Source organism: Neolamprologus brichardi, chromosome 18, assembly GCF_056152115.1.
Source record: "Neolamprologus brichardi isolate AB-2024 chromosome 18, ASM5615211v1, whole genome shotgun sequence".
In the NCBI taxonomy this organism is placed as follows: Eukaryota; Metazoa; Chordata; class Actinopteri; order Cichliformes; family Cichlidae; genus Neolamprologus; species Neolamprologus brichardi.
The window spans coordinates 29,261,646-29,288,752 of record NC_142121.1 but is presented as its reverse complement, the minus strand read 5'-3'; the positions used below and the strand labels follow the sequence as shown (position 1 = coordinate 29,288,752).

General features: G+C 40.6%; 1 protein-coding gene across 1 annotated transcript; it reads right to left on the bottom strand.

Annotated features, from left to right (window-relative positions):
- Window positions 1–1,293: 1,293 nt before the first annotated feature.
- Window positions 1,294–27,009, bottom strand: LOC102776564 (MAGUK p55 subfamily member 7-like). The gene is made up of 17 exons (XM_087831335.1): window positions 26,985–27,009; window positions 26,608–26,726; window positions 25,650–25,727; window positions 24,265–24,345; window positions 19,655–19,789; window positions 17,765–17,846; window positions 17,534–17,619; window positions 16,307–16,384; window positions 15,478–15,674; window positions 15,322–15,380; window positions 14,865–14,918; window positions 9,786–9,959; window positions 6,801–6,881; window positions 6,617–6,710; window positions 6,379–6,487; window positions 3,425–3,568; window positions 1,294–1,572 (listed from the first exon to the last, which is right to left on the bottom strand). Exons 1-17 carry the CDS (start codon window positions 27,007–27,009, stop codon window positions 1,342–1,344), a joined length of 1,827 nt encoding a protein of 608 aa, XP_087687461.1. The 3' UTR covers window positions 1,294–1,341.
- Window positions 27,010–27,107: the final 98 nt, after the last annotated feature.

Genomic DNA, 27,107 nt, shown 5'->3' with positions numbered 1-27,107 from the left:
ATTATGATCTCAGAGGGTGCCTGCAGATTCTCAGCGGTGTGATGAAATTACACTGCCACGCTTTGGCTCAGGTTGGGCTTCAGACCTGGCAAGAGTGTCGAGTGTTGTCTTGAGAGTCTGCATTTAAAATAGAAAATAAGAAAGAAAGAAATGCAGACATACCAGCAGATGCATCTATGCTGTCTGCGCCCTCTCAGTTATGTTTGACTCTTACAATAAGCTTTCCAAAGACAAATAAATATTTGAGACTCGATGATGCTCTCTTTACTGCTGCAGCCCGATCGACTACGTCTAGCTTCACTGTGTTTTTAAAGTACAATTTTATATGTCGTCATAACTTCTCTCCGTACGTCTACGAAGGCCTACGTCCCTTGAAAGCCATTACCGTCTCCCCACATCACACTGCTCTCTCTTCCTCGCAAACACGACACGATAGAGCCATTAACACTCCTTCACCCCCAATTGAGCACACCATCCAAAAAGAGGAAGGAAACACCACGGCTGTAGAGAAATGTAGTCATAAAAACATTGGATTACCCGCCATGTGTGAGTGAGAGGAGTAAAATTTGTACCCGACGACCAGCTGTGATGCTCAAATATGAGTATTTGTTAATGGAGTGTCACTAATGGTGAGTTTCTGCCAATTGTTTCGGGTAAAAGACACCTCGTTGTGGTTAATGTTCTATAACAAAGGTGATTTTCAGAATAGAGCATTTAACAATTAGTTATTGGACTTGCTGCACCTTTGGGTCTTTGCAGTATTTGCACCATTCTGCTGTTTGCAATTATAAAACGGTTTTTCCATCTTGCTTCAGCAAAAGTTTATGATTATTATCGTGTTTGTGTCCCTGCTCCATATAGCATGTAGCTGGCAAAAAAAGCCTCCCTGACTGCTACTAATAATATTTCTCTGGTGTACATTACAGTTAATTGAAGTGCAGCAGCTGTCAGAATAATTACACGCTGATGTTTGCGACTTGGCAGGGAGGCATTACACTCAGCCACAAGCTCTGGAGAGTTTCCTTTTTTCCCCCTTCTTCTTGTTCTTCTTCTGCAAACTGAAATGTTTTCAGCCAAATGCCAACAGAAAAGCAGGAGCAGAGACAGATGGAGGGAGAGAGAGATGGAGAGAGGTGGAGAAATGGATTCTGCCTAACTGGATGCGCACAAAAGACAATATGGAAAACTTTAGAAATCGCAGCTTTTGTTTAGCCCAGGATTAAAATATGTTTAAAATATGAAATTCAGTCTTCCATGTTGTTTGTTGTAAAATGACACATTACATACAGCTATGTTATATTTTTATTAATTTGTTTTTCTTACTAACTTCATATATAAATCTCAAATCCAGCTGGGCAGATGACTACAGCTTCTCCGTGCTTTTGTTGGTGAGGAGCAGCTCCACTCTGTGGGCACCCACTGGACCCGTGCCTCCTGAATCTTCTCGAGGTCTGACCTCAGCTCTCTGAACGCAGAGGCGATATCGCCATTAACAATCACCTTGTCAAACAGGTGACCGTACTGGCGCTCCATGTTTTCAGCCAAGTCAATCATGTCCTGAAAATCCGCCTCCTGTGAAAGGAAAATAGCGTCACCAGTATCCATCAGACAACAAAGATTCTATCCGTAGATGGAGTGGTGTACAGTGTTGTGCAAAACGACTGCTCATTTCTTTATATTTTGTCAGGAGAATGGGAGATAGGTGCAGTAATGTACTGAAATGTGTAAACATAAATGGAAGTACTGGCAAAATCAGTTTGTGCAGTTGAAAGGCAATATTTGATATGACCACCTTTATTCTTCAACGCAGTTTCTCTCATTTCTCACAGTAGTCTTCAGAAATAGTTCTCCAGGCTTCTTGAAGGACATTCAAAGCTCTTCTTTGGATGTTGGCTGCCTTTTGTTGCCTTCTCTGTCAAGATGATCCCACACTGCTTCAATAAATTTGAGGTCCAGCCTCTGGGAAAGCCAGGTGTGACTTTACTGCATTGGCAGTGTGTTTGGGATCACTGTGGTGCTGAGAAATGAAGCTGTTGCTAAACAAATGCTTTCCAAAAGTTACTGCATCATACAAATCTGACGGTAGGTTTCTGTGCTCATAATTCCGTCGATTTTGACAAAATCTTCAGTACTAGTGGCTAAACCCACAAACCATGACAGAGCCTCCACTGTGTTTTACAGCTGTAGCTCAACTTACCTCTCTCCTGACCTCCTCTGTCTAATATTGATGACGATTTTAACCAAAAACGTCACACTGAGATGTCTGATGAGGTTTCAGTAAACAGTATATGGATCAACTCAAAGGCCTTTTCTGGCTTTCAGATACAGATCAACAGTTGTATATATTTTTTTAGGCTTGTCACTTCTTCTTTTGTTCTCCACTTGTCCAGTCTTTTGCAGACATACAAAAATTATGCCGATATGTGACAAGTTGTCGGCTAAGGCACAAGAAGCCTTTTTACGCAAGTTGAAAACAGCCCTTTGAGACGAGCCTCAACTCTGAATGGACAGTACCAAAAACTTACTGCAACACAGCTGCATCACCTTGTGGGTTTGATAAAGGCAACCTGGGCACATGTGGCCAAACAATGAATCTGAACCCAGATGGGCATTTTTAAAGTTACTTAGCATGTTTTGATTCCGCTGTGCCCCATCAACTTCAGATGCTCCAGCTTTAAACCCCTAGGACCTGCGTCCAGATATGTGGACATCACATTTTGGGTTGTCTAGACCAAAATACTAAATTTTGCTCTACAACGGCCTGATATCCACTTACGAGGACATTATACTGCCACTGTCCTATTGAAATTTAAAGTGAATGTCCTCTTATGTGGATCTCATTTTTCTCAGAAACAAAAATCAGGTAAAATAAATAAATAAATCATGTAATTCTTTGTTTTTACATTCATCGGGTCCCAGTCAGCCCAAATAGCAAAGAGAGATTAAAAATGCATGCCGTGAAGAATTCGGGTCTTAGGAGGTTAAAGTGAGCAGGTACTCAACAGAACAATATAAAATGCACAGACTCTTCAGTCTACATCAATTTGGTGAATAATTTAAGTTTGTTTCCCTATTTAATGTGATTCCTTGCTATTGCCTATTTATTGTTACAGGTTTTTGTTTGTGTTTTCTTTTAGTTTTTCCCATTTAAATCATGATCAATATCACACATAAGCTGAAACTTATATCTCTGACACAAATACGCTTCCTTAGATGTTATCGTACTGGAGAAGGAGCCAATCAGAAAGCAGTTTTGTAACTTCCCATGTCTTCTAAATGCAAACCACAGGACCAGTGTAAACTAAGGTGTGTGTTAGTTCGGGGCGTGTGCCACAATGTTTGTCCTCATACTGTCATGTGTGTTACATGGAACAGGAACCTTAATGCACCATGCAATTGCTGGATTGTGTGTGTTTTTTCTTACTGAAAAGATCCTGACTTGGTTAGTATCCTCTTGATCGCAGACAAATTTAGCTCTCCGTCTGGTGAGGCGTAGCTCCTCTATGCGCGGTGGCTTGACAAACACCACGTATGGTTTAAATTCAGACGTGTACACACGCTTTATTTTCTGTTGGAACAAAAGAGGATTAGATTAGTTGAAGACAGAAGGCAAGTATCTGTAATAAAACATGTTGTCTAAACAATACACATGTGTTTTCTGAAGACTGGGCCACTGCTTCAGATTCTGTTTGGCAGAAAAACACAAAATCATAATTATATCCAACTCCCATGATGTAAAGCTACTACTGTTACTTCAACTGTGGCAAAGTAATTACTTGTGAGAGCTTAGAAACTGTTGTTTTCTTCCTAGAAGAACCATGTCTCGTGTGTCTCACCATCTCATGTGGAGCCGAGTAGAAATCTTACTTTAACTGTTCACTTATTTCCCATTTAAGCAAGCAGAAACGCTGCTATCCGATATAAAACCGGATTACAACGAGCAGTGTGACACAGCGTATAATTAAAAGGTTTGTCCAAAGGTCCAAAGGCTTTTACAAACCATCAAGGTCAAGTTTATTGGTATAGGACATTTAAAACAACCACGGTTGACCAAAGTGCTTCACAGGCTGTCAATAACAACAAACAAAATAATTACAAGATGTCTAGATTTAGCTCGACATGAAGGCCAGAGAGTAGAAATGAGTTCTGAGGAATGACTTGAATGTAGCAGCTGTTTGGTCAGTTCTAATATGAAATAATAAGGCATTCCAGAGACTCAGGGACACAATTTGAGAGCTCTGTGTCCACTATTTTTAAAGGCTAAATCTCAGACTATTGAGGATAATCTGAGTAGAAGACCTCAGTGCTCTGACAGGAGTATGAGCATAAATAAGATCAGACAAAGACAGTGGTGCCAGCCCAATTAGAAACTTAAAAATGATCAATAAAATTTTACAATTAAACCTAAAGTTGACAGGACTCAAATGAAGTGAAGCTAAAATTGGAGTAATATGTTCATGTTTTTGTGTTCCATTTCTTTCCTACATACAAAGAATAACAATAATACAGTCTTGTCATAATAAGAGCATGTATGACTCTGAGTCATGAGTCATAAGAAAGGCAAGGCTGCACTTTGGCCAATAATCTCCACTGGTAAAAGAAGCAGTTTTATCACAGAAATAATCTGTTTATCCAAGTTAAAAGAGCTGTCAACACCCAAGTTTTTAACAGATTGATAAATGAACGACCCATAAGCCCCTTTTCCATTAGTACCTACTTGGATTGACTCGGCACGGTTCGCCAGGGTTTTCAGGGCTGTCCAATAAGTCATAGTACCAGGTACTAAAATAGTACCTGCTCGGCCGCGGTTAAAAGCAATCCAAGCATGTACTAAAATGTGACGTCGTCAGACTGCCATGCCACCGATTGGCTGGTCAGTGGCATCACTTGATGAGTCATGAGAGTGTCTCATTCACAAAGATCAAAACTGCCATTTTTGAAACCAGGAAACGAGGGAAGTGGCTACAAAAAACAACGCCCCAGCCCCCAAGTCTGACGAGAAGCAACAGAATACCAGGTATGTTGTTGGCTCGACGTCCACTTTGGTTTAGCCTTCCGCGTCGCATACTAATTACGTCACGGGATGCTCTGCAGTGTTGCTATGACGACAACCATGGACATTAGATAGTACTGGATTGTAATGGAAAACCAGTCGATGCAAGTCAAGTCAATCCGAGCAGGTACTAATGGAGTAGGAGAGCCAACACAGAGGAAACACAGTCCTACAGCTGCTCACCACAACCAAACATAACAATCTCTGTTTTCATTTCTGTTCATTAAAATTAAGAAAATTCATGTTTAACCAATTCTTTAAGCCAGTCTAACTAAACTTAATGAATTGGGGTCATTAGATTTCACAGGAAAAGAAATCAAGATGTTATCAGCAAAACAATGAAAGGATCAGTTAAATTTCTCAAAAATTAATAATAATTTTTAGCTCACTGACATGTGTAACCTAACAGGATTAGGGACAGGATAAAGTGGCAGTCTCTAAGGTTGACAGAAAGAATCACGAGAACTGTAGAAACAAATGACAAAAACTGCACTGCCTCAAATTCCCAAACATTTCCAAATGTTAACCTCAGAGTAAAAACATGTTAGCAGTCTGGTTCAAAAACTGTTTTGGCCTGGATCGTTAATTTCCCCCTTTATAATAACTTTTTGTGGGATTATTATTTATTTATTTGTATCCCTTAGATGGCTCAAAGTTCATTTTTAAGTGGGGAATGATTATTTTTAAAAGAGGGGCAGTAAAAGCCTGCTTGGTGACCTTGTTTGGTGTTAGTGCCTATATGACCAAAGTTGTACTAGCAGTTTGCCCAAGTTATCCGTGTTTAGCAAATATCTGTTCTTGTGCAGTGTACCCATACTGTCACTTTGCCTACTAAACTTGCTGGTGTTAACTGAAAACTTCCCTGCACCCCACCCTCAGTATAATTACATGTTCAAAATGTTCTGGCTCCCAGAAAACAAGCTGTGAATGTCAGGCTTCAAAGATCTACAGATGATGTCCTGTTGGATAATGCTCATCTCTTATATACAGTCTATGATTTTATCCCATTTTCCCCCCCACAAATTTGGACTGCCCTCATATCCTAAAGCTAACTTGGGGAAAAGTCCACACAGGAATGTTCTTCTTCTGATAGAAGCAGAGTACTCAGTCCTTATTTGTTGCTTTAAACTGCAGGGTTTAAAAAGTGAGGAGGCTCATGCTACTGCTACACAGATCATGCAAAAAAGCAAGTACAGTGTGATCCCTCACTGGCTTCCCAGCATAACTAAAATAAAAAACTAAACCCTTGTGGGGACTTGGAAACTTTACTTTTATTAGTTCAACGTGAAAAGGCCATAGGACACAATGGATGGCACAATGCTTACACTGGGGTGAACATCCAGGAGGCAGACCTTGCCCTCTGCCATCACTCTGTGCACAGAGTCTAGACTTGTTCCATAGTAGTGACCTCTGTAACTCCCATACTCGATAAACCTGGAGGCAGAAAGCATCGGGGACAGGAACAGACATGAAAACAATTAAAACGGCAAAGTAGACAGAGTGAGTGGACAAAATGCAAGCGAGATTCTTTTAATACCATGGGAACACATGCTAATGGAGTACCTGTGACTCAGAATGAGCTCTTCAAACATGTGGACTGACACAAAATGATAATCCACACCTTCGCTTTCCTGCCTTTTCTTCTCCCGTGTGGTGTCTGTAAGAGAAGAGCACGGCAGGCGGGAGATGAAACGCATTTTAGCGTGCAGGAGATGACAGTCGAGGAACTCGAAAGCGTCTGTCTTACGGGGTACGGTGACGCCATAGCGGTCGGGGTCGGAGATCAGCAGCTTCCTCTTCAGTTCATTAACGCCAACGCCGCTGGGCCCTCGAGACAAATATCAAAACACAGTGTTCTCCATGTGGGTATTCATTCCAAGTATCACTAATGTGTACTAATGTTTTCCTCAAGACAAGCCCAACATCAAATGATGCATCTGTCTTTACCATCAGAGAGGGAACGACAGTCAGACAGAGCTCTGATTTCATTCAGATTTTCAGCGTCTGTCTGCGCCCCCCCCCATCGAACGTTTAACGCTCCTATACCCTCTGGAAAATACATAGGATTGCACTTAAATGTGACATCTGCAAAGCCACGCAGTATCAATGTCATTATAGTGTAGGATGCACAGGATGAAGCGCACACACAGACACACTCGCGCTGTAGCATCTGGGATTTTCTTCTAGAGCAGGTTTCGGCAGCCCCAGATTGCATCAGACTCTAATGGAGCTCTGTCTGAAAGTGGGATTCCTGACATACCTGCCTTTTCCATCACTGGGTTGCATGAGCTTGATACATTACAAAATATCAGGTTTATGGACTCTCCGCTCTTACACTTCTAATGCGTTTCACAGCTGCCGCACAGGACCGGAGAGGAGCATCATCGGGCTTTGTGGATGCTTTCCTTTTCAAGAGTTACACGATCTGTGGGCGCTTTAAGTGGCTGGCAGTCACTTTCACCAACTTCCCTGGGGCATAGGGGTCTATTGTTTCATTCAAAGTGCATATGCAGTGCAAACTGAAAGGATATATTTCAAACCTGGTCAAACATCATCCAGCTGGTCCTGGTTTAGTGATCCAAGGTTTTGGTTTTCCCGTCTATAACTTTCATTGCCAATAAGCTATATATTCTTAATGATGACCTCCGGTCAATGAAGAACCCTCACAGCAGACAGTAAAACGTAATCCCGAGTCGGGGTTAGCTCCAACTCAATTAAAGAGGGCTAAATCTAAATCCAAGCTGTCTTAACTGTTCCAAGTTGATGATGGAGCACTTGGCTGACATTATGAGGGATCGTCTCCACCATCCACCATTTCTCTCCATTCTTTTGTTTATTTATTTTTTATCTATTCTCTATCTGGTATTGTTTTTGCACCTCTTCAGCTCTTTGTGTTTCTCGCTTCTCTTTTCTTTACCGCTTTTTCCGTCTCTTCGCTTCTCGTCTGCCCTCCGTTCTCCTCAGTCACAGGCGACCTACAGTTGTATCGTAATATGACATTAAAAAGACCTTCAGCGGGGCTCAATCTAAAATTCCCTGGGGAGAGATAGAGCTCAGAAATACATAGAGCAGGCCTGCCGGGCTGGCAGAGAAGCGAATCTGGGGTGGGCCGCTAGGTAACTTAAGAGAGCACGGTATATTCTGACTTTGGGTTCTCTGACAGTGTTTACGTGTTTCTGATGGGAAAGGACTGTTCTTGCGCTCATGAGTGGGAACATAAATCTTCATTAACGCACTGCTTTTTCTTTTGATCAGCAACATTTTCAATAATACCGTGTTTTACGTAAATGGGACTCTGGCATTTCTGAAATTTTTGCAAGGGCTAAAAAAAGGGAAGCTACAGGATGATATAAAACAGAATATAACTGACTAATACACCTTAAACTGCACGGAAATATTTATGCTGTTATCTCCATCATGTCACTGGCACATTATTTAACTCTCTCTCTTATTTTTTTACAAGTTTAAGGCATTTTTGATAAAATTACTCTCCACACAGTGTGGGTGTGTTTAGGGTGGATATTGCACACACAGAGATAAGTGTTGTACACCCAGGGGAATCAGCTGGACATTAATGTGCCAGTGAAAACTACAAAAAAAAAAAGACTATGACAGCATTTTTTTTAAAAACTCATTGTTTTTAATCATCATCAAAAAATGCAATGCTTTTTCAATGCTCTTTAAAGTAGCAAAAACTTCCCATTGACTTTGTTCATTTACTAAACATCATCTTAGAAAAAAAAATCAGCAATCAGCCCAGATGCTGTTTTGTCCAAGACAGGAATGTCAGTGAATCGTATAAATCATAATCATATAGCCACTGCTCCCTAATCTTTTCTTTTCTATTCCACTAAGAAAAGCATAATTTTCCTGCCTAGTTCATCAAACAAGTGCTCGTCATAAAAACTACATTTTACAGAGATTTTTGTTTTTAATGAGGTATTGGACTTGGATAGCTCTACAAAATCTGAATGCAATATTTTTTCAGTTTTGACTCTCCTAACCCACCATAAGTGTGTCCAAATTCAGGGGCTCCATCCCTCAAAGGACACAAAGGAAGGTCAAGAAGGCCGGAAGTGAGTGGCTGATAAATTAGACCAGGGGTAGGCAACTCCAGGCCTCAAGGGCCGGTGTCCTGCAGGTTTTAGATCTCACCCTGGATCAACACACCTGAATCAAATGATTAGTTCATCACCAGGCCTCTGGAGAATTTCAAGACATGTCGAGGAGGTAATTGAGCCATTTGAATCAGCTCCTTTTTGGGTCAAAGATGCATCTAAAACCTGCAGGACCTTGAGGCCTGGAGTTGCTCACCCCTGAATTGGACAAAATGTAACTTTTTAAGATTCTTTGTTAATTTAATGTTTGGAACAGTTGGATATTTAAATGCAATAAAACCCAATGCTGACTTTAAAAGTTTATCCCTGGACTGCTTTGCTTGGACCATCTGCCATTTTTCTTTTCCAAAAAATGTTTTACAACCACCAATGCACAATAAATCTTGGGATAGAGTGGGTTGAAAAGGATTCGCCTGATGCATCCTTCAAATCCCAGGGACACATTTGTCGGCCTCGGCTGGAGGAGCCTTCGAATTTGGACAGCCTTCGTCGCCTTGCTTTGACGTAAGAAGCCATCAAATGTGGCCTTCAAAGGATGGAGCCTCATATCGCTCCCCTAAAACGTCTTAAAAATACCCCCCCATACACTTTTTTGTTTTTTTGATCATACATACCAACCAGGATGACCACTCGATGTCTGTCCTTTGGCTCCCTGTGGTAGGGGATTACCTCTATGTAGGTAGGTGGACAAATTGAGCTGTGTACCCCGGCGCTCCATCTCCTGAACCGAGCAGCTTCTTTGGCCCAGCTGCTCTTTCTACCGAGTCGGAAACTCCTTCTTAACCCAGCTGGCAAAGAGACACAGGGACTCTTCAGTAAGGTGTATAACTGGAAAGGTAGCTGTAGATATATGGCGGTCCTAAAAACTTGGGTTAGTTCATTTGAGGCAGGGCTACAAAGCCTCTGGTGTGTACAGTTATGTATATGTGCAAGCAAACCAACACGGCAACATTTGGAGCAATATTTCTCATCACGTTGAAAACATTAACTCTCAGTTTGGCTCTGTTATTAGTGTTAGCCACGTATTCTTGAGGGAAAGATCTGTCTCTATCTACTAAATGCACTAAGTTTGGCTAACTTTGCCTGTCTTGCTTTTGATGTTGTGCAGGCACCTTGGAGTGGATCTTTAGGGCTTTTTTGGTGGAAGTGAATCATAACAGTAAAGCTGTGCTTTGGAAATTTAAAGAAGTAGCATAAAGGTTTGTAAGTCGGTTGATCATACTGTTTCATCATCTGCGTGTTTCCTTTCATACACATCATTGAATCCATTGTTAATGCCAAAATCTTCTAAAACATTTCTGTCGCTCCCTCTTTTTTTTTTTTGCTTAAAGACGACAACATTACTAGTTATTTCTTAAGTCTGAAGAATTTTATATTTTGAGCACATTTTCACACATTAATAGTCAGCAGAGTTGCGTAAGTCTTGATTTAATCTAGGCTTAATTGACCTGCGTCTGGTTTTTGCTCTTGTTTTGGTAAAAAAGGCAAAGACCAGAACTCTTTTATACAGTGGAAGGGGAAAAGCATTGAGAATTATTAAGGACAAGAGAAAACAATTCAAGAAACCATCTGGTGTCAGCTGCTCTCCTGAGCAGCACACGTCTTATTTAAGAGACAATAATTCAGTCTGTCACGCGTCACTGCTGTCCTGTCTGAAATCTAGCCTCTCCAATGCGACTGTGGTCGGGCCGGGTTTGGCAGACTTGCTTTCTTTTATGATGTTAACTAAGTGATGGTGCCAAGCCCTCTCTGACGTCAACCATAATTTCACTTTGTAAGCCTGTCTATCCATTTCCTCTCCAGGCGTCATTCTGAGAAACATACCAATGTGATTTCAAGCTTTTGTTTACACTGGAATTAAAATGATGAGCTCTCTCAAATATGCGGGTTATACAAACTGTATGAAAAATAATTTTACAAAGCAAAAAAACAAATCTTATTTCCTAAAATTAAATGCGTTCTGCACAAAGCCATCTTGTATTTGTCAGTCTTAAATCATTCTGGCAGACAAATTATCATCAGTGACTGAAAATGCTCCCAGCCCAACATTTGTTGAGATACTAAAAGATATTTCAGATTTACTGATCAGTGTTATGTGACGGGAAAGGAGTGATAAGACCGAGTAACAGGCCAGCATACAACATGCTGTGAGCTGGGCCTGAGCCCTTCATGTCAATGTGGTCAGTGTAAAAGAGTTGTGTCTGTAGCATCACAGCCCTCCAACAATACAGTGAGATCATTAGGTGGCACTGAATGATTCAGTGTTAGCAATTAAGGAAACTGAATGACAGGACTGGTAGATTCCTGGTTTGGGATTTCTCCACCGAGGAACCATTTGTTTGTTTGTGACTCAAGAATAAAACATGGACTTAGCTTCCAGGTCAGAAAAACAAAGTCAATGCTGAAGTTCCTTAAATCTCCAACCACAGATAATGCCATCTGGTGGCGATAGCTGTGGTTGGAGGTGGTTGGATGTAAAGGAAAACAGCTTTCTGTGTCATTTTGGTCATTTGGTCATACCACATTTCATAATAAAATATTATGAAAGCTGGTAACAACTTTCAATTCAGTTCAGTTCAATTCAATTTGACTTTTATAGCACCAAATCAAACAGCTCACTCAAGGCGCTTGTGACTGACAAGTAATAGACACACAAACTATGGTTAAAAATAGCTTTTTCCACATATTTGTCATTTAACAAGAGAAAATATAATAAATGAAAAGCATCTCCATATATTTCAGAGCTTTTACTTCAGAGCAGAGATTACTGCTGCTGTTCGTACTATTTAAAAAGGCAGAGATTGGGCCTTTATCTGAGCCATGGTCTGAGTAACCCCTGCCTTTCTATTCTAAATGGTAAATGGACTGGTTCTTATAGAGCACTTTTCTACTCTACAGTGGCTTGCAAAAGTATTCGGGCCCCTTGAACTTTTCCACATTTTGTCACATTACAGCCACAAACATGAATCAATTTTATTGGAATTCCACGTGAAAGACCAATACAAAGTGGTGTACACGTGAGAAGTGGAACGAAAATCATACATGATTCCAAACATTTTTTTTTACAAATAAATAACTGCAAAGTGGGCTGTGCGTAATTATTCAGCCCCCTGAGTCAATACTTTGTAGCACCACCTTTTGCTGCAATTACAGCTGCCAGTCTTTTAGGGTATGTCTCTACCAGCTTTGCACATCTAGAGACTGAAATCCTTGCCCATTCTTCTTTGCAAAACAGCTCCAGCTCAGTCAGATTAGATGGACAGCATTTGTGAACAGCAGTTTTCAGATCTTGCCACAGATTCTCGATTGGATTTAGATCTGGACTTTGACTGGACCATCCTAACACATGGATATGTTTTGTTTTAAACCATTCCATTGTTGCCCTGGTTTTATGTTAGGGTCGTTGTCCTGCTGGAAGGTGAACCTCCGCCCCAGTCTCAAGTCTTTTGCAGACTCCAAGAGGTTTTCTTCCAAGATTGCCCTGTATTTGGCTCCATCCATCTTCCCATCAACTCTGACCAGCTTCCCTGTCCCTGCTGAAGAGAAGCACCCCCAGAGCACGATGCTGCCACCACCATATTTGACAGTGGGGATGGTGTGTTCAGAGTGATGTGCAGTGTTAGTTTTCCACCACACATAGTGTTTTGCATTGAGGACAAAAAGTTCCATTTTGGTCTCATCTGACCAGAGCAGCTTCTTCCACATGTTTGCTGTGTCCCCCACATGGCTTGTGGCAAACTGCAAACGGGACTTCTTATGGTTTTCTGTTAGCAATGGCTTTCTTCTTGCCACTCTTCCATAAAGGCCAACTTTGTGCAGTGCACGACTAATAGTTGTCCTATGGACAGATTCCCCCACCTGAGCTGTAGATCTCTGCAGTATTGACTCAGGGGGCTGAATAATTACGCACAGCCCACTTTGCAGTTATTTATTTGTAAAAAATGTTTGGAATCATGTATGATTTCTGTTCCACTTCTCACGTGTACACCACTTTGTATTGGTCTTTCACGTGGAATTCCAATAAAATTGATTCATGTTTGTTGCTGTAATGTGACAAAATGTGGAAAAGTTCAAGGGGGCCGAATACTTTTGCAAGCCACTGTATCTGAGCATCAAAGAGCTTTACACAACTAGCCTCATCTACCCACAAGCACTTTTTTCTCTGCTGTTTCTAAGTGCTTTCTATCTAACATTCACACACATTCATACTTCGATGGATGCATCGGGGAGCAGCATGGGGTTAGTATCCCGCCCAAGGATATTTGGCATGCAGACTGGGATCGAACCTTCCCGTTAGTAGGTGACTGACTCTACCACCTGAGCTACAGCCAACCCCCTTACTATTGTTTTGTATATATTCCTCTTGACTGCTTATATGTCTTCTGCTTATAAGAAGCCAGAGTACCTGAAGAGAACCCATGCATACACAGGGGAGAACATGCACACTAAACACCACACAGACTGGATTTGAACCCCTGGACCTTCTTGCTGTGAGTCATCAGTGCTAACTGTGATGCCACTTTATAAAAGTTGTTTCAAAATAAGCTTTACTCACTGCCTTTGTGACAGAATCGGTTCAAGAAAATGTGCCATGGATCATTATTTTGCCATGACATACACACACGCAGTCAGACTCGAGTTAAATGGACACACAGTACTCTACTAACACCCATTACAACGCTCTTTAGTAAGTTGTATGACTACATATACACATATACACACACACACACACACACACACACACATATATATATATATATATATATATATATATATATATATATATATATATATATATATATATATATATATATATATATATGAGTGAGTTCATTGTGTATATATATATATATATATATATATATATGTGTGTGTGTGTGTATATATATGTGTATATATATATATATATATATATATATATATATATATATATATATATATATATATATATATATATACACAATGAACTCACTCATATATATATATATATATATATATATATATATGAGTGAGTTCATTGTGTATATATATATATATATATATATATATATATATAAAAAATACTAGCTGTGTTGCTGTTGCCTATACACCACCACATCCCTTCTCCTTCATTCCTTCTCCTTCATTCACTGTCTCTCTGATTGTTATGCATGCATCACTAAGGATGTACATGCAAAATAAAGAGTCTGAAGCTCTGTCCTCAGGTGGAATCTGGCCTCAGATAAGATGAAATGCACATTATTAACTGTACACGACTCTTTGAATTGATATTGCGCAATATCTGTAATTACCTTTCCTTTTACAGACGAAAGGAGCCTTTTTACAATCAGCCACAAGTGCACTTCCCCATATGAACATCCTGCACTGCTCACATGCACACGTGCAAATACACACAAGACATTATTTCCAATCCATGAGATCAAGACAAATGGGATAAACTGTGCAGCTGAAACCACATTTGCTGTTATATTCCTTTCCTCTAAATCTACAAACCACAGAACTACATCACCAAATGAACTGGTTTGTACGGCAAAATACAACTAGGGTCTCCTTTTTTGGTTTTTATTACAGAGTTTAAATATGTGTGTTTTTGTGATCGCTCAGGTTGAAATGCCCCTGAGTTATATTTTGGAGTAGCAGTCTGGCCCCTTTTCCATTAGTGGGATTTGAGTGGGACAAGTCAAACATCTTACCAACATGGATCCCTGTTATAGCTCTATAGTCTGCATCCTCCGTGACTGCAAAAACTGGAAGAGAGAGGAGAAAGGAAATCACAGATAAAAAAGGAGAACCATTAACAACCATTAACAAAGCTTTAATCTTCGAAATTAAAAGGTAAAGCACGCTCGAGTCGGCCAGTTTGGTTTTAGACGTTACATCTTAGGTACAAACAGAAAACCCCAAACCAAAACCCAAAACATACTCATTACATCATGACAATTATTCTGAAGGTAAGATTTCGAAAGCAAATAGTAACTGACAGTACCTTCCCCCTCCTCTATGAAGCATGTGGACAAAACAATCGAAGTTAGTACAAGAGGAGGGTGGCCGGGGTCACCCTGACCATTAACCATGACCTTCAATAGCTTAATAGAAAACGTTTTATACTTTTCGCGTGTGGTGAGTTTATGGGCCAAAGGGGTGCATCACCTGGTGGCTTGACTCTTTGAGGCTGGAACAGAGCTTTGGGTCGCTGTAGAGCGACTCTTCTGTAGTAAGCCAAAAAAAAGAAAGGCAGAATGAAAGCAGGATAGATGTGTCCATTCAGAATTTTAAAGTCAAGTGACTTAAAAGCAGGAAAAAGACCTTTCATGCAGCTCCTTCGAGGGGATGAGCCCAGCTCCACCGTTGCTGTCCTCGAGGTGACAGGCCTGCCACCAGGTGTCATCCTCCATGCTAACAATCTGGAGGACGTCACCCCTTTTAAAGGTGAGTGCAGCGTCCTTGCATGGAATGCTAGGATCTTGATTGGGATCATAGTCAAACAGAGCTCGCACAAACAGCTGAGGAAAGAAAACTATGACATTATTCAGCCTTCAAGCTGGTGAAAGGAAAATACACAATGCCTTTTTTCTGTTTTTCCACAGCAGCTTCAGGAACTTCTGTATCCTGGCAATGGACTGCGCTGGTGTTTCTTCGCATATGTTGGTGTCAGTTTTGAGAAATGACCACAATCACTGAAAATAATTTGTCTTAATCCATTGCAAATGCTCTCTAGCTGCTCTAACAGTTTCCAGCTTGGACATACACTCTGTGTGGTGAAGATGGCCTACAATTAGTTCTAGCTAAGATTGTTGAACTTGAATTTTTCCACATAAGGTAGGGATTCATTGTTGATGTTAAATTGAGTCAGTACAGTTTAAACGTTTAAATGATAAAAAGCTGTAAGTTGTAATGACGTTAGCGTCTTATCCTTGACGGTCTGATCTGTGCTTACTTCTTGAGAACCCTGCAGCAGCAGTGACAGCATTGTGGCAGAAACACAAAATATAACCCAACACACAAGATATCGCTGATTTCATACATTTTTTTTACTGAAACCAGGTGGACAGTTTTCTCCATGCAGCCGCATCGCATGCTAATGTCCATGCACAACACACGCTAATATGAGTGTTATGGTTAATATTCTTTGTACCTTTTGCTTAGTTGTTGACATTTCTTCCCTGGAGTATGCAGGAATAATTTTGAATCTGACTTCATCCTTAGAGCGAGCCTGCACAAACACAGTCACATGAAAGCAACAGTATGAGGTACCGCTTTCATATTTTTACACAAAACAGTCGAAACAAGGGGAACAAATTGCTTGGATCTGTGAAAATTTTAATCAATAAATTGATTAAAACATTAAATAAATATGCATTTTTAAACCTTAATTATTGCCATACTTCTTTATTTTTTAGGCTTGCACAATCACCAAAGTACTTTTGTATTATTTTAGCTAGCTACATCGTTCTGTTTCTAGCTGTTAAGCTAAGCTAGCTATTGCTTAAAGTAGCAACAGAAAAACATTTTGTTTTGGTTTGTTTTTTTACTGACAAATAAATCTCACTTTAAATTGAAAGTAGGACAAAATGGAATTTAAGATAGGAGCCTCTGATGAAGACTGTAAACAGTCGGAGAGAAATCAAAATATTAGCAGCATGATGTGATAGCATTTGATGTTTTCTCAGTTTTTCCTCATGGTTTACCTTAAGTAAGATTTATAGAGTTCTGGCTACTCAGATTTCTTTCATTACATGTTACTATATACTTCTAGCCTTGATCCCACAAAATTTTACCTCAAAGAAAAGTTTAAAAAAAATGTGGTTAGCTTGTGATATTGCTCTTTACTCCAACCTAAATTTATTGCTCTTGTATTGAAGTTGGTGTCACAAGTTGGCCTTAACACTTTGCACATGACTGGGTAGCAATTTATTGCAAATAGCTTGTGTTGTTTATGTTTTTGGAATAAAAATTTCAAAGATTTACATCACCATCGCTTGTATTTTCATTAGACTGAATATTTGAGATTGGTTGGACCCCATAAGATTATCTGCTTTTTAGTGGGCTGCTGAACTGGCCGGAATGGCAGGATGATGGCACATGATGTTTTAGCTAACTGTCAGCCAAGTCCTCTTCATTTGATAGCGCAGGTGTTAACACATTTGGCTAACAGAGCAAAGAGTTCCAGTTCACAAACCCAGCCTTGTGTTAGGTAAGAAACACGCTACTGTAATCTATTCAAAACCAAAAAATGTTGTCAACCTTTCAGAAATATTGTAATTAGGTGAACAAGAATTTTTTTACAGAAGTGAAAGTTTAAGTGAAGTGGAAAGGTTTATTGGTTTTGGTGGCTTAATGAGAAAAAACATTTGAGACTAACCAGCAGAGGAAGGATTTCCTTTGGCTTCCTGTGCTCTAGTGAGACTCCATTCACCTCTCTCAGCTCATCGCCTTCATGGATGAGGCCTTCAAAGCATTGGAGATTAATATGGAAACCTGTACCTCATGCTTTTCTTTAAAACATGGAAATGTACAATCACAGCGTTTCTGCAACCTAATGTAAGCGAGGATGAATGGAAGCATATTTGCAATCAAGAGTCTATCAGCTTACCGCTTTTGTCAGCTGCGCCTCCTCTCATGATCCTCGCCACAACAATAGCCCCGGTGGATGTATCCCTCTTTATTGTTGCTCCCTTAAGGACAGTGATTAGTGAATGAATGGACAAGCATACAAGCAGATGCAGAGAGGCAAAGAGGTCAAACGATGGCGAGTGAAAGTAACATGTTGAATTTATTAGGGCCTAGACAAGCTTCTTATTTAAAGTCCCATGATTCCAAGGAAGGTTATTTGTATCAAGACGGGCCCATTTAGGCGGCTGCCTTCATGTAACACACAAAGCGCTGGAAAAGGTTATTCAAATCAGCATTATTTTCAACAGATGTTATTGATGTGGAGCAAATCGCAATGGAAAGAGCATCTTATGTAGCTGACTACAATCAGCTCATGCTCGGGTGTAACCCTGTTGTCTGGAAAACATGTTGGATTGATCAAAGAGGCTATGTCAGAAAAAGGTCAGTCCCCTTCCAATCTAATTTTGGGATCAATACAAAAGTATGTTCTCCATTATTGGTCCGAAGAGCCTTTTGGAAGTTCAATCACTAACACAGGAGCACACACACACACACAAGACAAAAATGTCCATCATTAAGTAAATTACATTCATATTTATCCTGAAAACATATTTAAATTAAACCCGTCGCTGGGATTTCTGCGCTGTTTGTTTGTCTTTTGCTTAGTAAGATATCTCAGAAAGCTGCCATTAGAATTCACTGACATCTGTTGGAAAGTAAAGCAACAATACGAAATAATAGAAAAGCCTGGTTTTGTGATGTAGATCCAGGATTTTTCAAAAGAAATTTTCACTTTGCATTTGAGGACATTTCTTCTATTTTCTAATAAACTACTGGGCGTACTTGAATGGGGGGAAAAACCTGCCATATGAACCCCACTGCTATCAATCACTGACTTTATGGAGATTTTGATCCAGAAGCAACTGAAAAAACTGATTATAATAACAAATTTAGAGGATTTGTGGCATTGGCAGAGGTATGCACGCTTTGTAGTTTTACTGGTTTCCTGTCCCGTTTCACTTGATCCAGGAAATATCGAGGAAAAAAAAAAACTGACAATGGCTGAATGTTGAATACGGGGAATCATTCCGATACCATCGAGAAAATAAGCTTTGATTAAAGACCTCGAAACTAGTTGATCTTCATTAGTAACAATCATTCTAAACGAGCAGAAAGGCTTTAAAATGCCATTAAGAGGGTTTTTTTTTTTTTGCTGTTTATACACACAAGTTTTGCACACCATACACATCTGCACAACAATGCTGGAACCAGGCCGCTCGTCTCTGCAGATATATGGCAAAAGAGATGTGGAAGAATTGACTCTGTAAATTTTGAGCTGAGGAAAGCTGCCTTGTGTTTCAGCCTAGAGGCAAATGTGATCCTGTCAAAGGCTTTCGTCCCGCTACACCTTGGCATACGCCGCTTTAGCAGTCACGCTGTTCAGCAACACAGCATGAATTCAGTCCCTGGAGAAAACTTCAGCCTATTAGATGTGCTCATTGCGCTGGATTGCCCGTGTGTGTCAGTTAATGTGGCTGGACAAATTGCGCATTTTTAGGCACAGTCGCCTCGTTACATGGTAGCTTTGACCTAAATGTTTGCATTTCTCGATGTTTTGCGTGAGGTCTGAGACCAGGCAGGCTGTATTAGAGACAAGCTGGCACGCAGCACAGACAGAAGGAATTCATTTTCTCGGCATGACGTTTTTGTAACCGGCCTCTGGCCTCTGTCACTGGAAATTAGTTGTATCAAATGTGTTTATTTGTTTCGCTGCTAAGAGTTAAATGAAGATTCACATAACCGCTGCATCGTGGCTCTCTCTCTGTCGGTTTCTTTTTTAAAACCTGACCTTTGAGCAGGCTGTACTGACCAGAGGCTCTTTGGTTTTGACCAAACTGACAATTTTGACCGAATCCTCCTCGTCCTCCAGTGCGTCATCAGGTATGGGTGGCAGAACAGGCTCAAAGTCTCTCTGAGCTACAGCGTCATGGACATGCAGGAGACTCTGCAAAAGGAATAAAAAAATCAGTCAAGATGGTGTTCAGCTTTGAGTTATGTCACTTTGCATTCTGGGATTCTGGAAATACACTGGGCTGAGTCCAATCAATCTGACATGCACCGAAAAGAAATACTCCTCTGTAAGTGTCCCAGGCCATACATACTCTGAACATAATGAGGCATGCAGGCTGTCAAGCTGCTGTCCGATTCAGCCTGTGCACAAATGCTGGAGGTTTCACTGGAAAACTCGTCCAGTTTGAATTTAGGTAGGCAGAACTGCTGTCCCCGCTATCCCCAGTGTCCCTAATGTCACCAGCTTACACGTTTAGATCATCTGTTAGGTAAAGTGTAGTCTTAGAAAGGTTGACAGCCAAGCTTCGCCCCTAATACACTTACCTAATCCAGAGGCAGCAGTTTCCTCCTGGAATGTCAGCATGATTTAGTTTGGAATGTACCACCAGCCTGTGGGCCACCTGAAAGCAGCTCCCCCTCATCACTAACACTGGCTCTGCCTGCAGCCATCTGGCTCAGCTCAAACATCGCGCATCTTATAAAGGATCACTTCCCAGCGAATTGATCTTTGACTGGCTATCAATACCCAGGCAGTTCATTTAAATTCTTTTTGATATGGTTGCTTTGGCAGTGTGAAATCCCCGGTTTTGTTACACACAGGATAAATGTTAATCCCTCTCTCTGCGAGCCTGTGCCAAATGCAGTTCCAAACAAGAAGGTCATTTACTGTAATATGAAAGAATGAGAAGAGGGGGGGAAACATGTGCTCATCAACTTCATTTTAATAATCAGCCAATCCATCTGTCAGTTAGTCTACTTGTTATCCGCATATCCATCAACAGTTACTCTGCTCAAAAGCTGCCAATGAGTGAGCAACGTGTCTCTGGCCACTTTCACAGACAGGTTTTAAAAAAAACAAACATTCATTTACAGGATATTATACCCAGTGTCTCTTATAAGTATGTGCGAGCCCGTGCACTGTGGCCAAGAACAAACAGGTCATTAGGGCTGTTCAAACAAACCTGTTAGTTGTCGGCTGGCTTCTGCTCCTCATTAGGAAAAGCCACAACTTCTGCAGTTCACTGGAAAACCATATGCGCTGTGTACGTATGCTACGTGTATGTGTATGTGCATCTGAAAAATGACTGTCAGCAGATCTGAAAGAAGGAACTGTGCGTTTGAGGAGTGTGGACCTCTATATGAGTGCACACTAATAAACATAACTCAGGAGTAGATTAGCTTCAGTGCTAGTGTGGTTAATAGATGTCAACACCTCTCAGCTGCAGAATGATGAGGTGTAATCAGTTTAAATGAACTTTACGGTCAGATTAATTTGCCACTTTGAGTGACTCATATAAGAGTGGATTGTAGGAAACATATACTGTAAGTCGTTTAATGTATATGTGTGCTTGTAGCATGAGCGGAGATGGAGCTGTCAGCTACAATTTTAATGTCAACTATCTTGGAAAAGATTACTTAGAAGTACACAATTACTTTTCATTGTTGCCATTGAATCTTTGGTGCTGGAGAGCTGACACAGAAGTGAACAAAGCAACAAGTTTTTTTGGCTGCTTTTTCATTTCGTCTCAAATCTCATATTTCATCCTCATATCTGAAAATCCTTGTGAAAGAAACATGCACCCTTTCACAGTTCAAGTAATGTTTGTGTGTAGCAAAAAGAGTCAGTTCCTTGAATACTTAGATAAGACTGAAGCCTCTTTTCTATCGCTCTTGAAAATAGCAAGAAGCTGTGAATTACTAGCATAAGATAAAAACTGTAAACGGGGAAAAATAAGAAACTATTCTAATGAATATTTGTTCTATTTTTTGTGTTGGTTTTTTCTAATAAAACAAGTTAGCTGCATCTCCAATTAGGTCACTCTTTGTCTTCTTGCTAAGCTAAGCTAACTGGCTGTTAAAAGACAGGCATGAGGGCAGTGTTGATTTTCTGATCTATTTCTCAGCAGCAAAGTGTAAAGTTATCAGCAGCTAAAGACTTCAATGTTTCATATCGGGTGTGCTGGGTAAACATGAAATATTGTCTCTTGTTACGACATTTGCAACAATTGCAGCTTTAGAGCTTTAGAGCAAGACAAACTAAGAAGTATTAAAACAGGTCCAGTGGCTGGGCTCCTGATGGCTCACTGCAAATCACAGACGTTCATACCACATAAAATTCTTTACAATGCATCCTAAAAATGGAGCTTTACTTATATAGCACTTTTATACTCAAAGCACTGCATATTAGAAGCCACATCCACCACTATACACACCTTTCATGCTGTTTGCTAAGTGCCTGGCTAGGAGATGAGGGGACTAACATTAGTATAACCAGGAAAAGAAAAAGGCAAATAGAGTGAGTTGTTCATTAAGGACTCGACTCACAGAGTCTGCTGCAGTGCTATTTCAGCCAAACAAAAGGACCACAAGCTAAAATATCCTGAAAAGTAAAGGAGATGTTTAACCAAATCAAAGGGAAAACACTTCTGCTGCAGGCAAACACTTGCTACTTACTGGTTGCTTAAAGACTCATCTTATCTCATCTCATCCTCAGGCAAACCATTCAAAGCTGTCCCACTCACTGACAGAGCAGCTCTTCACCAGCTTATATACTGGCTGACTGCTGAATGTGCACTGGCATAGTGTTACAGGCCTTTAACCAATTCTGAAAAAGTCAGAATGCCATGTAAAATGTAAATAAATGTAAATAAAACAGATTGCAACAATTTTTTTGTTATTTACAATATAGCATAGAAAACATAAGAAATATTTAAACTATCAAAATGACAACACCAGAAGCACGTGAGATCATATATTGATTTCTGTCTGTCTTCCTTTTAGTTATTTTATGTTTGTGTACACTTATAAATGGTAAATGGTAAATGGCCTGTACTTGTATAGCACTTTACTAGTCCCTAAGGACTCCAAAGCGCTTTACACAACCAGTCATACACCCATTCACACACTGGTGATGGCAAGCTACATTGTAGCCACAGCCACCCTGGGGCGCACTGACAGAGGCGAGGCTGCCGGACAGTGGCGCCACCGGGCCCTCTGACCACCACCAGTAGGCAACGAGTGAAGTGTCTTGCCCAAGGACACAATGACCGAGACTGTCCAAGCTGGGGCTCAAACCGGCAACCTTCCGATTACAAGCCAAACTTGTAATCGGAAGTTTGGCTTGTAATCGCAACTCCCAACTCTTGGGGGCGATTGTAGCTCAAGAGTTGGGAGTTACCTTGTACTACTACTAATTTACAAATCTACTGATAAATTTCGCTAAAGCGTTTCTATTAAAATAATCATTTGTTTGTTTTTTTGATTGTGACAGGGGCGCACCAAGAGGGGTCAGGGGGGCCACTGGCCACCGCTCAACTTTAATAGCTGGAAATTAACTAGGCATATAATTCTTTCCCCCCTCTTTTTTGCCATATTTTTCAAGTAACCTATATTTGCCAACAGCATAACAAAACTGGAAATTCTGTTTTCAGTGTGCCACCCCAATATTTTAAGTGGCCCCTATATGAAAAAAATTTGGAGGCGCTCCTGGATTGTGAGAGAAATATAAATGGAATTGTGGACATCAGTACGAAGCGTGGATGCTTTTGACCAGAGTAGATACAATGACATTTTATATACAGGCATTGCATGGGCTCAGAATGCTTCAGAAATCATTGCCTGTAAACACAGTTCACTATGCCATCCATAAATGCAGGTTAAAGCTCTATCGGGTACTTTTGAAAAGGACCGAAGAAAAGAGGAAAACCTTTCTGTGGTCAGACGGTTCAAAATCCTTCTGGACTACAGAGGAGAGAGACCATCTGGCTTGTTATCAGCTCTCAGTTCAAAAGCCTGCATCTCTGGTATGGAATTGGAAGCTTGGACCATGAATGCTGAAAGGTTTTAGAACAACATATACTCTCATCCAGGACAATGCTAGAATATTATCATTATCAGACAGGAATGGGACAGCATTCCCCTCCCAAAAACCCAGCAGCTTGTCTCCTCAGTTCCCAGGTATTTACAGATTGTAGTTAAATGAAGATGGGGTGTTTCACAGTGGTAAACTTGTCCCTGGGAAACCTTTTTGAGACACATTACTTCCATCAAATTCAAATTGAGCTAATATTTTTCTTAAAATGGTGCATTATCTCTGCTGTGTTTTCTGTGTTCTGCTGTAAATAAAAAATATGGGATCAACATGTTGATGACACGCTTTACCTTTGGCTGTATGCTAATAAACTGTTTAACTTTAAGTCAGTTCAAATTTTCAAATTCAAGAGAACAAGCCATTTAGCATCTCTCTGTGCCTGTTTTACATGATTTGCAGCTAACATCTGCATCTTGTATCCATATATATATATTCCCTTTGCTAAAAATGATATATAACTGGCCCAGGGAGAGGGGAAGCTTTAGCTTGACACATGTGAAGTAACAGTAACATGTCACTGTGGAAGGAAATATTTTTACCTGAAAGTGGGGTTTGGAAATGAGGGCAAGCAGCTCTTTGACTTCCTCTCTCCAACCCTGGTATATGAGCTCCTCTGCCAACTGGAACAGGGAAGAAGAGAGAGGTCGGATGTTAATAATTAGAGGTACTCTTTTTATGTTAAGGCTTTTGTGACATTTTCAGGTAGGGAAACGAGCAAAAACGCATAAAAGGTTCATGAAATTTATATCTGCCGGACACAACGTCAGTGCTGTCGTTATTTCAGACACTTTCCTAAAGCCCTGTTTGCCTCACGGGGAGTTTTCTCATCCTGGTGTGAGCCATTTGTCTGTTTCCTGTTTTAGCTTTGCGTTTCGAGTCACTGTCGGAAAAAAAAAGGGAACACTTCTGAATGTTCAAGGCTACACGACAGCTGTGGTGACAGCTAAAACAGAGCAGCCTTGACCGTCGGCAGCAAGTGGAGAGGCGGCGAGTGACTGTGTGCAGTCGCCCGTCTTGTCAGGCATATTACTGTAATGACTTCTACTGCTTCAAGATGTCGAGGCACACTCCAGAGACACAATGCATGAAGGTCATTAGTTTCCACTGTGAGCAAACAGAAGCCTCTCTGAGGGGAAACAGAACCTCGGTTTGGCCCTTGCAGTAGGTCCTGATGATTTAAGCCAGGCAGAGAGTGGCTGTCGTACTGAATCTGAAGCAAGGGGACTGAAGGGAGGGAGCTGAAGTGGGGGAGTGTAGCAGAGAGACAGAATGGAAACATGGCAGATATTACAGTATATGGATATGAAAAAAGAAGAAATGGAAGGAAAAGAGAACAAGAAAAGGGGTGGAGAGGTAAAGATAATGGAAGGGAGGGGACGTTTAGGGGTGGAGAGAAGAATATATGGAAGGGAAAAGGGTTAAAAAAAATTCAATTTGCACATTGTCCAGGACAAAGGTGGTGAAATCAGAAATAAAGGTGGGGGATAATCGAAATATACAAATTAGTCATTGGGAGGGATGAAAATGAAAGGAAGACGGGATGGTAACAGGAGTGAGGATGACGCACATCTGTCTGTCACTTCAGCCTAAATCTGAAATGAATTGTTTTCCTGAAACATTAGATGGAATGATTTTCGCGGCTCCCGCTTGGTGCTCAGTCTTCAATGATCTAACTCTTGGCTCATGAGTTAAAAAAAAAAACTTCTTTAAAACAGCCTTTTTAAAAGATGATATCTAAGGTGACAGCGTTTGAGACAACATTTCATAATTCAGCACACATAAGAAGAAATCCTCTTTGTGACAGGAAAGTGAGAGAAGACCATTTGTGAGATAACCTCCCCCCCAGATCTGTTCCCTCTTCTGTCAAGCTGTCATCCTCGGCAGTGTGTCTATCTGCAAAAGATGTTTGGAGACGGTCACTTACACTTGAGGCCAGATTCGCCGCGTGCTCCTGGATGGGGACGGGGCTTCGCTTCTCAAAACGCTTCAGTTGCTCGTGAATCTGGCAAGTAAGGAGAGGATCATGCAAGAGCTTTTCTCTGCAGTAGAGGGGAACTTTAACTATTACTAGTTACTTATCGATAACTACCAATACTACTGCTGTGAAAGCAACTGGCTACTAATATAGATTTAAAGAAATTTAGAAAATCCCAAAGTACTGTAAATTTAAACCTTTAATACAGTACACAGCTGTAGTGAATCTGTGATATGGTTTTATTGTTTTTGAGACTGGTGGAAAATATAGTACACTGTTGCACTTGCTGTAAAAAAAATACAGGACACCGTTCTTTTTACAGTTAAATCCTGTAAATGCTGACGCCTTTAAGGGAAAAAATTATTAAGAGCAACTGCTGAGCTAAGGCCACCATGAGACTCCTGTTGCCCTGAATCACTTCCAGAACAGCCCCGGACCAGATTTTATTTATGTAACAACATTTCATGGAAAGTTTACATGTAATTAAATTAGTTAAACTCAGCATCGAATTTGTGTGTGTGTGTGTGTGTGTGTGTGTGTGTGTGTGTGTGTGTGTGTGTGTGTGTGTGTGTGTGTGTGTGTGTGTGTGTGTGTGTGTGCATAATTCTTGTCATCTGCAGACTGGAAAATAAGTATTTAATCCTTTTACTTAAGTATAAGTTATAATCATAAGTATCTTAATAGTACATAATATGTACCTGAAGTACATATGGTGGCACTTTCCAGTGTACATAATATTAACAGCACTCTAATCCAGTGGCATTACTTGTACATAATAAAACATAAACACATAATACTGCTAACAATAGGATCTGAATACCAAATTCACTTTAAATAAAGTGAATTCTGTGACTTGGATGGACAGATTGAGCGATCACAGCTCATCACAGCACAAACGTGCGTTCACCTTGAAGAGCAAGTGAAGCTTCTTCTCCATCAGCATGCTGTGGAGAAACCTGTAGTCCTCCTCTCTGTCGGTATGTGGCTCAGTTCCAGACATCATTGACGATAGCAGCATGCACATGCCTACCGGGTAAGTGGCAGGACATGCATAAGCACACGTGCAAATGAACAAACCTGCACCTGCTCTTATCTTCTAGGTTGTGTTTTTGAGGGTCAGAAGGTGAGGTCAGAAGCCAGATGAGAGAGGTCAGAGGTTAAACGAAAGGTGTGATTAAAAGCCTCCTATATGGAAGATCCAGTGTCACTGTGCTCATCACACAGGATGTAAGGAAAAGGATATAATGAAACCATACTCTGGTTCATATTCTATATTCTACATACCTCTATGCTCAGTTTGGTTTAGCATCCCTCCTAAGAATAGAAGAAAAAAAGGACAAAGAAACAGCAGACTTAAACTCTCGCTTTTTTTCTTGTGTAAAGAGGGAATGTACCACATGTGAAAAG

What these genes read in the sequence shown, in the direction of transcription:
- LOC102776564 (XM_087831335.1), bottom strand. Translation starts at nt 27,009, where the DNA reads ATGCTAAACCAAACTGAGCATAGAG. An exon ending in TCGAAGGAGCTGCATGAAAG is followed by an intron (nt 15,381 to 15,477) that starts GTCTTTTTCCTG and finishes GGCTTACTACAG; the next exon opens with AAGAGTCGCTCTACAGCGAC. An exon ending in CTATGGCGTCACCGTACCCC is followed by an intron (nt 6,711 to 6,800) that starts GTAAGACAGACG and finishes CTTCTCTTACAG; the next exon opens with ACACCACACGGGAGAAGAAA.